The sequence below is a fragment of the Scyliorhinus canicula genome, chromosome 7 (assembly GCF_902713615.1).
Source record: "Scyliorhinus canicula chromosome 7, sScyCan1.1, whole genome shotgun sequence".
Taxonomy (NCBI): Eukaryota; Metazoa; Chordata; class Chondrichthyes; order Carcharhiniformes; family Scyliorhinidae; genus Scyliorhinus; species Scyliorhinus canicula.
Genome location: NC_052152.1, coordinates 205587791 through 205605718, shown reverse-complemented (window position 1 = coordinate 205605718; position 17928 = coordinate 205587791). Strand labels below are relative to the sequence as shown.

At 40.6% G+C, this 17928-nt stretch overlaps 1 protein-coding gene across 6 annotated transcripts in view; it reads left to right on the top strand.

The window, feature by feature from the left end:
- The window catches only part of LOC119969738 (death-inducer obliterator 1-like), a 188794-nt gene that overhangs the window by 105030 nt on the left and 65836 nt on the right, over positions 1-17928 (top strand). For all 6 annotated transcript variants that reach the window (XM_038803761.1, XM_038803758.1, XM_038803760.1 and 3 more), the window contains one exon: positions 5366-5588. In XM_038803761.1, the coding sequence (XP_038659689.1) occupies positions 5366-5588 (223 nt within the window). The remainder of the gene's footprint in view (positions 1-5365; positions 5589-17928) is intronic.

The following is a 17928-nucleotide window of genomic DNA, read 5'->3' as shown; positions in this document are numbered from 1 at the left end:
AGGAGCGCTTGTGCAGTCAAATGTTGGTAGCCATTTTTTGGAATTGTCTAATGCACAACATACACCAGGAAAAAAAATCAATGATTCAATTGTTTTTAGAATTTGGTAATAAAAGTACTAAAATTTAAATAAGGTGAAAACGTTGAGATAATACACCTCTTAAGTGTATGAGAAGAACTTGCTGATATGCTTCATTAGATTTTTTTTAAGTTCTAAGAAGTTTTTAACATAACTTGGAGTTTATTACATCTTTTTCTGTGAACTCTGTGATTTGTATTTAACACTTTCTGGGGGAATTCAATTTCCATAACTTTTCCTTTTTATACATCTTCAATTCTTGTGACAGTTTTTTTTCCCCAGGGTGGAAGAGTCAATTACTAGGGAACATCGGTTTGTGGTAAGAGGAGATATGTGAGGAAAGGTTTTTTTACACAGAGGGTAGTGGGTGCCTGGAACTTGCTGCCAGAGGAGGTGGCGGGAGCAGCTACGATAGTGACTTTAAGGGGCATCTTGACAAATGCATTAATAGGATGGGAATAGAGGGATACGGACCCAAGAAGTGTAGAAGGATTTGGGTTCGATGGACAGCATGGTCAGCGCAGGCTTGGCGGGCCGAAGGGCATCTTTCTGTGCTGTACCTTTCTTTTTTTATTCTTACAATTTTACTCTTGAAACAAAAGTAGTATTCCTCATATCAAATTGCTTTCATGTGCACTTAATAACTCCTTCAGAGACTTATTTTCACTTAAATATTGTAGGTCAAGCATCTGGGCACAAAGGGGGACAAATTAATGTTTAAAACCAGGTTTGCTTTAAAATGTTCTTTGCATAGGGAGCTGACCTGCCAATCCTAGCTGGAACCGATTTCTATATAAATGCTTTGTTCCATGCTGCAATCTAAATTAGTTGTACACGTGGATGGGCAAGCACTGGCCTTAACTTTTAAAATAACACATTTTTCATTAACTTGCCACATGGCTTGAAAATCCACCTTTTGTCTTCATAATGTGCACATAGTGCTTCTGTATTGAAATGACAGATTCTGCGGAGAAGGCAATCAATTCTACAATCAACTATTTTGGTGTATGCAAATGTTGAATGCGCAAGTGTATTTATATGGCCTACCATGTAGGGGTCTACTGGGAAAATAACGTGATTAAGTTAATAAATTAAACTGGAAATGCTGGACGTACATACCAGATCAGTCAGCATCCATAGAGAGAGCTGATGAGTTATATTTCCGGTGTAGCCCCTCTGATGGGCTTTTGCAGGGAGAATCAGAGTACATAGACTAATTGACTTTCAAACTGCTTAACAGCTATTGCATTAAATAAAATATTTTCAGTGACACAAAGCTGTACAAAGAACAAAACAACGTTAAAAAGGAAGAATGGGGAGAGCCATAGAAGAGGTCCACATACATTATAGAAATAATCAAGAATAGAGAAAGGAAAAAAGGCAGCCACAAGTGAAACAATTCTGAAAATACATTTCAAGTAAAACATCTTCTGTGGCCCTGTCAGTTGTAAGATGAGAAAATGGATCAACACCACAGGCTTGAGCTTTTACCTGCTCTATGCCAAAGCTTATATAAAATAGGTTGGCAGTGTTAAACCTGGATGGCACCAATATTGCTTTAAACTTACTTGGCAAACATGATTAAACATTATGTTGGTCTTTAAAATGTAATGAGCCAACCTTTTCTACAATACCCGGCGGAGCCTATATCCAGAGCGCAGATGTGCAGTCCAGATATGCACGATATCCACAGTCTTGGTGCTTTACTTGTATCTCTGGGGCGTTTCCAGAGATTGGGCAACAAACTCCTGCTCAGTGGCTATAATGTCAAAACACTTGGAGGAATGAAATGGGAAGAGATGTAATGATGGTATTTAACAACTAAAAGGAGAGAGAAGAATATTTACAAGAAAACGAGGTTGGAGGTTCCAGGGATTGCCTTCAGGGCTGAGCTAGGTTGCCCACTGAAGCGAGCCTTGAACAATTCACTTGCAACAAGTGATCTTTGAGGGGACATTTGATTGTCTGTATCTTTTTTTACTCGTTCATGGGACGTGGGCATTGCAGGCTCTGCAGCATTTATTGCCCACCCCTAATTGCTGATGTTGACTCTGAACTACCACATGTAGGCCAGACCAGGTAAGGATGGCAGATTTTCTGTGAGCCAGATGGGGTTTTACGACAATCGACGATGATTTCATGGGCATCATTAGACTCTTAATTCCGGGATTTGAACCTGGGTCCCCAGAGCTGGGTCTCTGGTTTACTAGTCCAGTGACAATACCACCACGCAATTGCCTCCCCTTGAGCAAGCCATGCTTAATGCTTGTCACTTCCATTGGAGCCATGTGGAGAAATGGTACTTGAATCATATTGAAACTCATTAGAAAACTTTGTCTTGCCACTTTCCTTTTTTGCGGTGCCATTTCAGTCATTTTGGTGCAGCCTAATTCATGCTGTAGCTTCCTTGAAATAGATGTTTAATGCCCCTAAGCAGCAGTAACGTAGTCAGGAGTATCGACATAGACCTGAGACCTGGATAAGATACTGTTTGCTGCATGGCTTCTTCCTGCCTACCCAATACTTTTAACGTCCACTGTCTAAAGCAGGCAAGTTGTGTTAACATTGATTCACCTACTGTAACTATTGTATGCTGTAATGATATTTGGCAAAATTATGGGATTGGTCAGATATATCATAGAATCCCTACAGAAGGAGGTCATTCGGCCCATCAAGTCTGCATTGACCCTAAGGAGCACCCCACCCATCTTATCCCTATAACCTCATCTAACCTTTTTGGACACTTAAGGGGCAAATTAGCACGGCCAATCCACCTAATCTGCACATCTTTAGACTGGAACAAAACTAGAGCACCCAGAGGAAACCCACGCAGACACTGGAAGAATGCGCAAACTCCACACAGTCATCCAATGTCTGAATTGAACCGGGGCCCCTGGCACTGTGAGGCAGCAGTGCTAACTACTTGCCAACCCACTGTGCTGTGGCATGGTGTCGCTTCAGAACGTAGACCAATTATTCCCCCTTGTGGGGCAATGTAGAACGAGGGGTCACAGATATATGTTGGGAGGTGGTAGATTTAAAACTGAGATGAGGAGGAACTACTCACAGAGGGTGGTGAATTTGTGGATCTCGCTGTACCATAGTGCGGTAGAGTCTGAATAATTAAATGATTTCAAGGAGGAGATATGTGATGAGACACATTGATGAAGGTCGGGCAGTGGATGTGGTGCCTATGGATTTCAGTAAGACATTTGATAAGGTTCCCCATGGTAGGCTCATTCAGAATGTTAGGGGGCATGGTATACAGTGAAATTTGGCTGTCTGGATACAGAATTGGCTGGCCAAAAGAAGACAGCGAGTGGTAGTGGATGAAAAATATTCCGCCCGGAGGTCAGTGACCAGTGGTGTCCCACAGGGATCTGTTCTGGGACCTCAGCTCTTTGTGGTTTTTATAAATGACTTGGATGAGGAAGTGGAAGGATGGGTTAGTAAGTTTGCTGATGACACAAAGGTTGGTGGAGTTGTAGATGGTGTTGAGGGCTGTTGCAGGTTACAACAGGACATTGACAGGATGCAGATCTGGGCTGAGAAGTGGCAGATGGAGTTCAACCTTGATAAATGTGAAGTGATTCATTTTGGAAGGTCGAATTTGAATGCTGAATACAGGGTTAAAGGCAGGATTCTTGGAAGTGTGGAGGAACAGGGATCTTGGGGTCCATGCACATAGATCCCTCAAAGTTGCCACCCAGGTTGATAGGGTTGTTAAGATGGCGTATGGTGTATTGGCTTTCATTAACAGGGGAATTGAGTTTAAGAGCCACGAGGTTTTGCTGCAGCTTTATAAAACTCTGGTTGGACCACATTTGGAATATTGTGTTCAGTATTGGTCGCCTCATTATAGGAAAGATGTGGATGCTTTGGAGAGGGTGCAGAAGAGATTTACCAGGATACTGCCTGGAATAGAGGGCATGTCTTATGAAGAAAGGTTGAGGGAGCTAGGATTTTTCTCACTGGAGCAAAGAAGGAAGAGTGGTGACTTGATAGAGCTGTACAACGTGATGAGAGCCATGGATAGAACATAGAAAAATACAGCACAGAACAGGCCCTTCGGCCCACGATGTTGTGCCGAACCTTTGTCCTAGATTATCATAGAATTTACAGTGCAGAAGGAGGCCATTCGGCCCATCGAGTCGGCACTGGCTCTTGGAAAGAGCACCCTACCCAAGGTCAACACCTCCATCCTATCCCCATAACCCAGTAACCCCACCCAACACTAAGGGCAATTTTGGACACTAAGGGCAATTTATCATGGCCAATCCACCTAACCTGCACACTTTGGACTGTGGGAGGAAACTGGAGCACCCGGAGGAAACCCACACACACACGGGGAGCATGTGCAGACTCCACACAGACAGTGACCCAAGCCGTAACCCTAGCCAGACACTTTTCCCCAGGGTGGAAATGGCTGTCACAAGGGGACATAATTTTAAGGTGATTGGAGGAAGGTATAGGGGAAATGTCAAGAGATAGGTTCTTTACACAGAAAGTGGTGGGTGCGTAGAATGCACTGCCAGCGGAGGTGGTGGAGTCAGAGTCATTAGGGTCATTTAAGCGACTCTAGAACAAGCGCATGGACAGCAGTAAGTTGAAGGGCTGTAGATTGGTTTGATGTTAGATTAGGATAAATGGTCAGCACAGCATCATGGTCCGAAGGGCCTGTGCTGTTCTATGTTCTCTATATATATTTAAGATTTTTAAAAAATGGGCTAAAGGGATATAGGGAACAGGCAGGGAAGTGGATTTGAGACCAGGAAGAGATCAGCCATGATCTGATTGAATGACGGAGCAGGCTCAAAGGGCCTATTTCTGCTCCTAAATACTATGTTCTACTTTCTACATTATATTTAATTGAAGTATAGGTAGTCTGTTAAAGCTTGATACCTCCATGTTCTTGATTATATTTTATTTTGCACGGGCAGCACGATGGCGCAATGGTTAGCACTGCTGCATCACACCGCCGAGGTCCCCGGTTCAATCCCGGCCCTGGGTTACTGTCCATGTGGAGTTTGCACATTCTTCCAGTGTCTGCGTGGGTCTCACCCCCACAATCCAAAAAGATGTGCAAGGTAGGAGAATTGGCCATGCTAAATTGCCCCTTAATTGGAAAAAAATAATTGGATACTCTAAATTAATATTTCAAAAAATATTTATTTTGCACAAATTGAATATTTTAAATGAATACACAAAAGTCATGTTGAATGAATAATTGTGTGAGTAGAGTTTGTGATCTTACTGTTATGTTCTTGTGTTTAAAATATTGTTTCAGGTGAATTTGAAACCTCTAGCAACAGGTCCTCAAAAAATTGAAGAAATAAATGCGAGAGAAATTTCAACCAGAAAATTGGTAGTATTGGTCCATAAGAGCCCTATGCCACCACAAAAGGAAACTGTATCGAGCGATGTTGCAAGGACTTGGACGATTGATCATAATTACAACGCTGTAAAACCAGAAAAGACTCTGATTTCCACTTCAGTTTTTTACAAATCGTGTATGTATCATAGCAATTTTCAACATTCAGTTTATTTGCCCGTTATCTTTATTTTCCCCTGCAAAAAACAGTCTAGCTGGAACAAAAGCAAAACACCACGGATGCTGGAAATCTGAAATAGTAGAAAATGCTGGAAATACTCCTCAAGTGAAGCAACATCTGTGGAGAGAAAAGCAGTGTAACATTTTAAATCCTTAACCTTTTTGTCAGAACCGATCAGCTCGGATGAAAAGTCATAGACCTGAAACATTGATTGTGTTTCTCTCTTGACGGGTGCTTCCTGATCTCTGTATTTCCAACATTCTCTTTTCTTTCAGCCTAGCAAAGCATTGTTTCTATGTTCTTGAAGAATTGGTAAATTTGAGTGACCCATATGCATTCCTTAGCTATTATTGACTCATGTCTTCATTTAATATTTCATCCATAACTTTTTCTCCCAGCAAAATATTTTCTTCTCTTCTGTAGTTTCTGCAGTAGATTATCCTATTACCCAATCAAAAGACCAATTTGGAAATCTGCTTCCAGGTCCCTGTCAAAGCAGGAGTTGTATGAAAACTGTGGTTTATGTCCTCTGATTTTTCCCTTGCTTGTCTTCGGAGGAAGCGACAAGATTATGGTTGGTGTCTTCTCAGAGAGATCTCAGAGATTGAGATAGAATTTTGTACGTGTAGCTTCACGTGGAAGCTTTCATTCTATTTTTTAATGATATTTTGGCCAACCAACACACTATCCTGACTGCATCATTGCATGCTTATCTATTGAGGTTTCAGAACCTTTATTAGTTACCCTTTTGGACAAAGCCAGACAGGTTTGAATTGAGAGTTCTAGTGCATTGTAATGCACTTAAGTTTAAAAACTTTGGTGAATGATTGAGTCTTTCAGTAGCTTCTCTTTTGTAGTAACATGTTAATTACACTACAATAATAATTGTTGAACACGGAATGAACTGAAGCTGAATAGAGCGCAGCTTCTCATAGTGCACAGCTTTGCAGAATGATGGAAGGAAACACATTTTTAGCAACTCTGGTTTAAGAATTATAAGATAAAGCTGCCAACCAACAGGTCAGTAAAATATTCATCTGAAGAGCTTTATAGATCCATTAAATACCAGTCTTGATCTGGCTACTAGAAGCAAATACATCTGGCTGAAGAGCATCCCAGCTGGCCAAGGCACTGAATCGCCATGCTGTCCTGATGTGGAAGATAATGGCCTTTTCTGGACCAATGGCACAATTTTTCATAGCATGGTAACTATGGGGGAAATCGGATACGTAAACAATCAAACTGCTATTATAATTACAACCTGCTTTTGCCCACCAGTAATGGTGCTCCAATGTATCCATGGAGCATGGAGTCGGGAGGTGGGGATGTGTAAAATTGCAGAATGAGGAGGCTACTGATGTTATGGCACAGACATTTATAATGGAATACAAATGTACGGTTCTGATCAAGTGTGTATATGCTTAATCTCCATGTGTATCTCTAAATGCCTCTAGTAACATTAGTACTTTGGATTTAGTACTTGAAAGTCAAAGGGATGATGTAATGTGGCTTTAGGAAGGATACAGGCTTAAACCTGTACAAGTCTAGAAGGATTTTTAAACTTCTGACTGCTGCTCTGCAGGCCTGATAACCAAAATTCAGCACTCTCAGGACTGAGACCGTGTTGGATTTTCACGGATTTTAGACATCCAACTTGTACGCTGCCTGAAATGAATAAAGACTCTTTAATTCAATAAATTCCCTGAAATAAAACATACCCCGACAGTGATACAAACCCTGAACAGCGGTTAGCATTGTTGCTTCACAGCGCCAGTGACCTGGGTTTGATTCTGGCTTGGGTCACTGACTGCGGAGTTTGCATGTTCTCTCTGTGGCTGCGTGGATTTCCTCCGGGTGCTCTGGTTTACCCCGATAAGTCCTGAAGGATGTGCTTGTTAGGTGAATTGGACATTCTGAATTCTCCCTCAGTGTACCTGAGCAGGCGCTGGAGTGTGGCGACTAGGGGACTTTAATGTAAATTTACTTGTGACAATAATAAATATTATTATTATTACCTAAAATGCATCCTGGAGCAAGATCAGCGAGTCATTTCAAAGATGTTTGGTTTACGGATTGCTGAATTTTGGATATTGTATCTGTAGCTAATGAAAAAACTGTATTAGTGATGGACATTAGTGCTGCTAAGTAGAGGTTATTCACCACTCACGGAGCCAGCAATAGTGTTCTTGCTTATCATCTGTTCATGCTGATCTTCACATTGCTGCAGAAGAGTAGACACAGCATAACCAGTTCATCAGAAACTTGAGGCCGATTTGCATTAGAAAATTTATTTTTATTGCTTTCTTCTCCCTTGATCGTTAAGTGCAGGTAAGGTGGTATTCTTGTTTCAGTTCAACCAGTTAAGAGGAGTTAAAAGTTGGAAATACAAGTACCGTTACGCACTCTATATTATCTATTGTAGAGTCATAGAATTTTTCAGCGCAGAAAGAGGCCCTTCGGCCCATCATGTCCACGTTGACCATCAAGCACTTAACTATTCTAATCCCATTTTCCAGTGCTTGGTCCATAGCCTTGTATGCAATGGCATTTCAAGTGTTCATCTAAATAGTACTTAAAGTTGTGAGGGGTCCCCCCCCCCATCACCCTTTCAGGCAGTAAGTTCCAGATTCCCTTTTCCTCACATCTCCTCGAAACCTCCCATCCATTACCTTAAATCTATGCCCCTGGTTTTTGACTCCTGCACTAAGGGGAAAAGTATCTTTCTTTCCACCCTATCTATGCCCCTCATAATTTTATACATCTCAATCAAGTCCCCCCTCAACCCTTTCTGCCCCAGGGAAATCAACCCCAGCCTATCCAGTCTCTCTTGATAGGTGAAACGATCCAGCCCAGGCAACGTTCTGGTGAATTTCCTCTGCACCCTCTCCAGTGTAATCACTTCCTTTCTATAGTGTGGTGGCCAGAACTGCACCCAGTATTCCAACTGGTGCCCAACCAGTTTTATACAGCTCCAGCATAACCTCCCTGCTCTTATATTCAATGCCTCTGTTAAAGGCAAGAATCCCATAGGCTGTCTTAACTCTCTTATCTACCTGCCCTGCTGTCTTCTGAGATCTGTGAACCTGTACACCTAGGTTCAGATCATTCATTGTATATTCCCTCTCCTTGTTAGTCCTCCCAAAATGCACAACCTCACAATTTTATGGTTACATTCCATTGCCATTCTTTTGGCCAGCTAACCAGCCCGTCTATACAGTCCTGTAACTTGAGGCCTTATTATTTGCCACGCCACCAATTTTTTGTGCCATCTGTGAACTTATTGTATCTCCTTCATTCACATCGAGATCATTCATGATCCCCATGGAGCACCACTCGACACAGGCTTCCAGTCACAAAAACAACTTTCAATCATCACCTCTGCCTCCTCCCACTAAGCCAGTTTTGGATCCGGTTTGCCTAATTGCCCTGGATCCTATAGGCTCTTAGCCTTTGCATCAGTCTCCTTCTCAAAAGCTTTACTAAAGTCCATGTAGACTACATCAACCGCACTATCCTCACCTCAAAAAAAATTCAATCAAGTTTGTACGGCATGATCTCCCTTTGACAAAACTACGCTGATTTCTTGATGAATCCTTGTCTCTTCCAAGTGGTGATTAATTCTGTGTCTCAGACTTTTTCCCAGTAATTTCCCTATCACTGAAGTTAGACTCACTGGCTTATACTTCCCTTCTTGAATAATAACACCACATTAGCTGTCCTCCAGTTCTCTGTCACCCCTCCTGAGGCCAGACAAGATTTGAAAATTATTGTCAGCCACTGCAACCTCCTTCCTTGCCTCAGACAGGAACCTGGGTCTCATCTGGCCCTGGGGATGTATCCACGTTTAGGCCAGTATTGTGAAAACATTGGATATGTGGCACAGGAAACAAAGGGCAAGTAAATAGGTGCTGCATTGCTCGTGGTAACCACTAAATGATATATGTAAAATTTATGATGTACTCTCTATAAATCTTCAATGTGAGAGTACTCAAGTATTACAACTGGGAACCTTTTTATAGAGTTCCTGATTGCCATTTGACAGTTCAAAAATAAGGGCAGTCCCTGACTTAAGTTCTCCCCATAATTTTCTTTTCAGGATTGCGCGGGCAGTTTGTTTAAATACATGACCTTTAATTTTTTTTTATGTGGCCACGCACATGTAGTTGTTTAAAGGGGTTGGCTTGTGTGCGGACTGCATGGGAACTTGCGGGTTTCTTTGCAGCCAGGGATGAAACATTATTTCAGAATTTTAATTTCAGGATTTTCTTATTGTCGACTTGCCTTGATTTTAATATTGCTGGCAATGTTATTCCTATTCTGCAACTTGGTCAACACTCGGAGACTGATGAGCATATTTTCTAATACAACTATTAAATGTCATTAAAACTGGATTGAGAGCCAACACAATGAAATGACATGAAGTCAGTATCTCAAGTGCTTGATTACTGCTATAAAATCTGGTACTTGAGTGAGCTTCTTTACCAGTTTTACATAACACACCATTAGTGAAGGCTCTGGCTTTGGGGGGTGACGGGGTGGGGTGCATGGAAGCAGCTGCAAGAGAGTGAGAAAAGTTGTCACAAATCTGCACATCATTCAGCCAATTGAAGAGCAAAATTTGCATCTATTGAGAAGAAGTGAATGTCCTAGATGATCCAGAACCTGAAGACGTCAACAGGAGGATATGGGGTAAGCAAGTTGTCACGGGATGGAACTAAAAATATTCAAACATTTTAGTTTTGAACTTCCAAAAATGTACATTTACCTCTTATATTACCATCATCATTTGATCTGTTGAATTTGCTGTTACACATAAGTAGCGAATCCAAGTGATGGTGGGTGGAATAACTTAGCAGTTTTTGTTGTTTTAAATAAATTTAGAGTGCCCAATTCATTTTTTCCAATTAAGGGGCAATTTAACATGACCAATCCACCTACCCTTCACATCTTTGGGTTGTGGGGCGAAACCCACGCAAGCAGAGGGAGAATGTGCAAACTCCACACGGACAGTGACCCAGAGCCTGGATCAAACCTGGGACCTTGGCACCGTGCGGCAGCAGTGCTAACCACTGTGCCACCGTGCTGCCATTCTGTTAGCAGTTTTTAAACAAAATAATGTTTTCCTGTAAATTACAAAGAGAAAGCTCTTTGCAGTGTTTTACTGGTATAATTCATTGGTACATAACTTCATTACATAATTCTATTGCGTAATGCAATAGCGTTTTAATTTTTGAATAGATATTTGTATGTTAATTAGAACACCAGCTTGCAGATGGGCTACAGGAAGGAACAGCAGTAACATTCTCCCAAAAGAAAAATAATGCAGCATTGCAGGATTTCTCAACTCCGCTTTCACCTTATTCGGAGCACATGGCAACTTTCAGAGACATTTGTATTTTTCCAACCATTCACATGCAATCAAATTGATCATGGACAGTTTTTGATTTGATTAAGTATGTCATAGTGACATAATTAACTATTAAAAGTTACAACTATTCTATCTTGCTTTCATTCCTTTTGAATCTTTCTGGTACATATATTTGGGAATTGAATAAAATGGACAACAGTTTTTGAACTCATTTATTTGAGACTAAAAGTTTGTTTCTAAGGGAGTAGCTAAACATAATCAAATTGAAGCAGTTGTAGTTGCAATTTTCGACACATTTAAAACATGAAAAGACTTGAAGTTGGGCTGAAGGGCCTGTTTTAATGCTGTAAACCTCTATCTTAACCATTTTCCACACTTAATTTCTTGTATTACGGCTGCCCTCCTGCACCCTGGCAAGCATAAGTGAAGAAAGATATGATCCAAGCTTTTGCTAATGTTGGACTTGAGCTAGCTGCTTTTAAGAACTCTGATTTTTTCTTTCTTCTCCATCTTGCTGACATTTGAAACACGCACCTCTCTGAAATGTGTTGTTTGTTGGTGCAAAAACATGAAAATTAGAATTTTTAGAAAGCTTTCTCTTAATTTTTGCTGAACATTAATGAAAATATTAGCCAATTATGAAATTTTATAGTTCACCAAGAAAGTAATTTGCAATTGATTATGTTGGCTTCCCATTATGCAGGAGTAGAATATTGGCATAAAATTAGAATCTTCTGCGTGGGTCTCACCCCCACAACCCAAAGATAGATGGATTGGCCTCGCTAAATTGCCCCTTAATTAGAAAAAAAAGGAATTGGGTACTCTATAAACAGTTTTAAAAATAAAAATTAGAACCTGGAACGTTTACACTTTGGAAGATCATTCAGTCCAGTGCGCCTATGCAAGCCTTTTGCTAGATCAAACTGAAGCTAATCTCACTGTACCACTTGCTCCTTCTCGTCCTGTATTTTCCTTTGATATCTGTGCTTCCCAATTATGGCCTCAATTTTAATCATACATCATTGGCCATAGTGTCTAGAACTGCGAAGCTTTAAGGTGTGGCATTCCCTCATTAAACTTCTCCATCTTTCTATTGTTTCCTTTATGATTCTTCTTAATGTCCACCTTTTTGACTAAGTTTTTGGTGGTTTACCCTGATGTCTTCTTGTGTGTCTGTCTCAAATTTTGTTTGATGATCCTGTGAAGTGCCTTGGGCTGTTTTACTTTGTTAAAGGTGGTATGTAAATGCAAGTTATTTCAAATATTTATCTACTATTCCCAACTATATCTGCCTCAACCACTGATAAATCATTCGATATTTCATCAACTCTGCGTGAAGTTTTTCTCTCAATCTCACTTAACTTTCTTCGTGGCATTAATCACATTTCATCATTGATTTTCTTCTTGTTTAAACTAATTTTTCCCATAACTATCCAACTCCATTTTAAAGGAAACTAGATTAAATCTCCTCTTAACCATAACAATCAGTAAATGTAATTCTCGCATATCAAATCTATTCTAATGTCTTCTCAACACTTGTATCATTCTGCTGATTCTATGCAAAATAATCTTCAACGTTCGTTCTATAATGGAACAACCAAAAACTGAACACCGTACTCTTTCCTTTTGTCTAACCATTGAGTTAGTACAGGTTGACGATGATCCCCAAGCCCTATCTATGAGCAATTTTTTTTTAATGCTTTATCTATCTACACCCACATGTGTCGAAGATCCTCCTCACTCTTCTGAATCATTCCATTGTGTTTATATTTGCATTCCTTAGATTTAGATTTATTGTCACGTGCGCAGAAGCACAAGTGAAAAGTGTTGCTCTGCATACAGTTCAGACAGATTGTTCCATACGTGAAAACACATAGGACATGATAAATACACAATGTAAATACATAGACATCGTGTGAAACATACGAGTATAGTGCTACAACAGTAGAGAAGATGCGTAGAGATCAGTTGAGTCCATAAGAGGGTCATTCAGGAGTCTGGTAATAGCGGGAAGAAGCTGTTTTTGAATCTGTTAGTGCGTGTTCTCAGGCTTTTGTATCCTGCCCGATGGAAGAGGTTGGAAGAGTGAATAACCTGGCTGGGAGGGGTCTTTGATTATGCTGCCTACTTTCCCAAGGCAGCGGGATATTGCTTGTCGTCTTAAAATATGTAGTATTGGTAGTGGAAGTGAGATAGCGCAGTGGTTATTTTATTGGACTAGTAATCCAGAGGCCTGAAGTAGTAATGTTGAGTACTCCAGATTGAAAATTTCAATTCATTTTATGAAATTAAAAAAAAATCTGTGATTAATAAAAGTCAGTAGGTTGTCATAACAAAACTGTTGCATAGATGCCATTTAAGAACTTAAACCTTCTGCCCTTTACTGGCTTGGCCTTTGCTCAACTCCAGCCCCACATCAACATGAATACCTCTTAACCGGTCTCTGAAGTGCCCTAGCAAGTGACTGGGGTTTTACTGTTTTAAATGCACGGTTCTGAAAATTAATTGCATCTGCCACCATTTGGCCCATTCTGTCTGATGTTTTATAATTCTCTATACTATTTGCAAAACTCGACGTACTTGTCTGCAATCTAGCATAGTGGTTAGCACTGTTCTATGTTGCTTCACAGCGATCTCAGGTTCAATTCCCGGCTTGGGTCACTGTGGAGTCTGCACCTTCCCCCCCCCTCCCCCCCCCCCCCCCCCCCCCCCCCCCGATTCTGCGTGGGTTTCCTCCCACATGTCCTGAAAGCCGTGCTGTTAGGTGAATTGCACATTCGGAATTCTCCCTCTGTGTACCCGAACAGGCGCCGGAGTGTGGCGACTAGGGGTTTTCACAGTGACTTCATTGCAGTGTTAATGTAAGCCTACTTGTGACAATAAAGATTATTATTATAAAATTACTATGATCAATTTGGAAACGGTGGTGGAAATTGAATTTTGAATATTGGGAGAGCATGTTCTCAAAAAGTAATTCAAACCTGTTCAATAAAACCTCAGACATATTTATACTCTCATTTCAGAAAGTTGATCTCGGTTTAAAGGTTTATCTTGTACAGGTGGAACAATTGCATTGAAATTGCAAATAGTATCTCGCCCCCCCCCCCAAAGCATTGATTACTCTGTAGATTGAGAATTAGCGTATGCAGTTAAAAGGTGTTCAAGCTACAATGACTTACATTTTCATAGTACCTTTCACAGAACCAAGTCCCGTATTGAAACATCATCGGCAAAAGATGATGAGCTAAATCATGTTAGTCAGAGGACTAATTAAAAGCTTGCTCGCAGAGGTGGACTTTAAGGACAATCCCAAGAGAGTTGGACTAACTTGGGAAGAAATTCTGTCGCATAAGGCTAACCACAGTCTGATCATGAGGAATTACAACAGACCAGAGTTGGAGGAATGATAATTTCTTTGTGGGTAGACCGCAAATGTGGTGATTGGGGGGGGGGGGGTGATGTGATCATAGAACCATAGAATTTGCAGTGCCGAAGGAGGCCATTCGGTTCATCGAGTCTGCACCGGCTCTTGGAAAGAGCACCCCACCCAAGCCCACACCTCCACCCTATCCCCATAACCCAGTAACCCCACCCGTCATGAAGGGATTATAACGCAAGGGTGTGAATTTTAAATTTGAGGAATTGTGGGAGTGCACCCAACTGACCAGAAGGTGAGCAGTTGCTTTGCTTCCAAGCTTCTGGCAAATTTTCTTAACATGTGCTTGACATCTTCCTCAGCTAGTGTATTGGAAATTGGACTTCATTTGTGGGAATGCGCCATGAAATCATGGACTACAACAACATTGCCAGTGCACTCAGACACTAACACATTGGGCAACTAGTTCTGTTGCAGAACTTAACATAAAACAAAACTAATTTATGTCTTCAAAATGGGTCCTTGATCCATTTATGCTTTTTATTGGGTATCCTTAATTTTGAGACATGTATGAAAAACTTTGATATTCAAAATGTCTTCATCGCTATTACGTATCATTCCACATTTATTTATTAAACATTATTTTTGAAGACTGCAAGCTCAAACCTAACACACTTGTTTTACATTAATATACCAGCCTCCCGAACAGGCACCAGAATGTGGTGACTAGGGGCTTTTCACAGTAACTTCATTGAAGCCCACTCGTGACAATAAGCGATTTTTCATTTCATTTCATATGCAAAACATTTCCTTTGATTTCCGTGAAGATCAAGTGGCATCTTTTATGATAACGTTTGTTCTTAAAAGTAGGCTTAATGCCCACGTTGTGTCTGTGGTTAAAAACTCAGCTTAAAAGTCTGTTTTAAATTGGAATTAAAGCAGGCTTATTGAAAGGTTTCTCTTTTGAGCTCTAGGTTACTTTTTAAAAATAAACTGAGAGTACCCAATTATTTTCTTTTCCTAATTAAGGGGGCAATTTAGCATGGCCAGTTCACCTGCCCTGCGTATCTTTTCAGGTTGTGGGGGTGAGATCCATGCAGACACTAGGAGAATGTGCAAACTCTACACAGACAGTGACCCGGGGCTGGGACTGAACACTTGGTGCTGTGAGGCAGCAGTGCTAACCACTGCGCCATCATAGATTACTTTTAACATGGAGCATACATGGAACTGACTGCTGGACAGTGTTATTTATGTTGCATTTAATATTTTTAATAACTGAAAATATGTAAATATGCCCGAAACTTGATCTCTTGTTTGTGTCTATATTGGGAATTTAATTTGCTTTCCAAACTTCACAAGGGACTTTCAACAGTCTCTGAAAAACCTGAGGAAGTGAATAGGTGAAGGGAGGCCATCCTGAGGTTATGTTCATAGATTAAGGTATAATATTATAAATTTCATGGCGTCAGTAAAGGAACTTTCGAAAGGTTAGTGCATAATTTATCTTGCATGTTAACAAATGTCTTCTATAGTGACAGACACGAGTTTCTGTTTTCAACATGATAGCACTTACATAATCATAGTTATGAAATGGATTTATTCTAACTTCAGGACCTTTATTGGAATGGATGCCACTGACTTTTTTTAAATGTTCCAAGTTTTCAACTCTTCTAATAATGTATAATTGTAATGTATAAATTATACAAGATGGATTGATAAATTTACAAAAATGAAGCACTGGGCGTTTAATATTATAGATTTGTCCTGTGAGCTAGATTGACATTGGCCAAAGTATTTCCATTTGGATTCTTGAGGCCAGCAGTGGGTTTCAGTTCAATTCCTCAGTTAGAAAGGTCCCAGATTAAAAAACTGCTAGTTTGCATCATTACTCAATCTCTGAAGTGTTGTATTCTGCCTGATTATTTTTTCCACTGGATGTAGGCCTCGCTGGCTAGGCTAGCCTTATTGCCCATCCAGAATTGCTCTTGAGAGGTTGGTGGGAAGCCGCTGCCTTGAACCATGTGTTGTAGCTACACAAGGTGCTTTTAGGAAGAGAGTTCTGGGATTTTGACCCAGTGACAGTGAAGCAATGACGGTATAGTTCCAAGTCAGTATGATGAGTGACTTGGAGGGAACTTGCAGGTGGTGGTGTTCCTATGTATCTGCTACCTTGCCCTTCTAATCTAGATGGTGGAGGTTGCTGGTATGAAAGGTCCTGTTGAAGGACCCTTGGTGAGTTGCTGCAGTGTTCAGTGTCCTGAATGATTGCAATTCTGCAATAATTAACTTTTTGGCATAAATTGTACACGGGCAACGTAAGTGATAATCTAACCTGTCATAATTTACTCACCTAATTTTTCTGATCTCAGTTTTGCAACCATATGCTCTGTACACTCTCACCTCTGATTCAGAGGCTTTGGGTTTAAATCCCACAGCAGAGACCTGAGCACATAATCTAGGTGGAAACCTCCATGCAGTACTGAGAGTGCTGCAGCTCAAGATTCTGTCTTTTGGATGCAATGTTGAAATGAGGCCTCCTCGGCCTTCTCCATGGAGGTAAAGGATCCCGTAACCTGTCATGAAGAGGAGCAGGGGAATTCTCCTGGTATCCTGACCCAACAACTTGTCAACTAACTTCAGTAAAACTGCTCACACTTTCATTGCATATTGGCTGCTGTGTTTCCTTGCATTATGCTAGCAATTGCGTCATTAGAAGTGAAATGCTTTACCACGTCCTGAAGTTGTGAAAGGCATTGTATAAATTATGTACTTTTACTGATTTGCTTCCATATCAAAATTTGTGCAACGTTGAAAACTTACTTCCTGAACAGCTGGACATTCAACTTGCAAGTTAGGTGGATTGGCCATACTAAGTTGCCGCTTAGTGTCCAGCGATGTGCAAGTTAGGTGGAGTTAGGGGATCAGGTGGAGGAGTGGGCCTAGGTTGAATGCTCTTTCATAGGGTTGTGCAGACACAATGGGCTGAATGGCCTCCTGCACTGTAGGGATTCCATGGGATATTTATATTTAAGAAGATTTTTTAAAAAAGCGATTGCCTGGTTTGCATCCAGTCAATATCGTGATTTGCTGTCCTAATTTTTTGCTCTAGTTATGTGTTAAAAAGGATCTGACACTAAGGTGACTGGAGCACAGCTATAAACATAAACAAGCTTTACCTTTCACATGAGCAAAAACATGGCATTTAATGCTCATGTCCTGTCTCAACAGTTTATTTTAACATAGTTATTGGGCAGGGCATATCGTTCAGTTCACTTGTTAATTCTTCAACAGAGGACCATGAAAATTAATATCCATGGAATTGGTCATGTCAGTGAATCTCTTTTTGTTGGATAGTATTTGGATATAATTTCTGGTTTATTTTGGGTGCATTAAATATGTAGTATATAAAAATCTAACATTCCTATATTTTTGCACTAACTTAATTTCTTCTAAACTTCTAATTCAATTGCTCATCTGAAGTTGCTTTTGAATCTAATGCAAGAATTATTGAGGGAAAGTACTTACATTTTATCCATTGGTCGGATGTCACA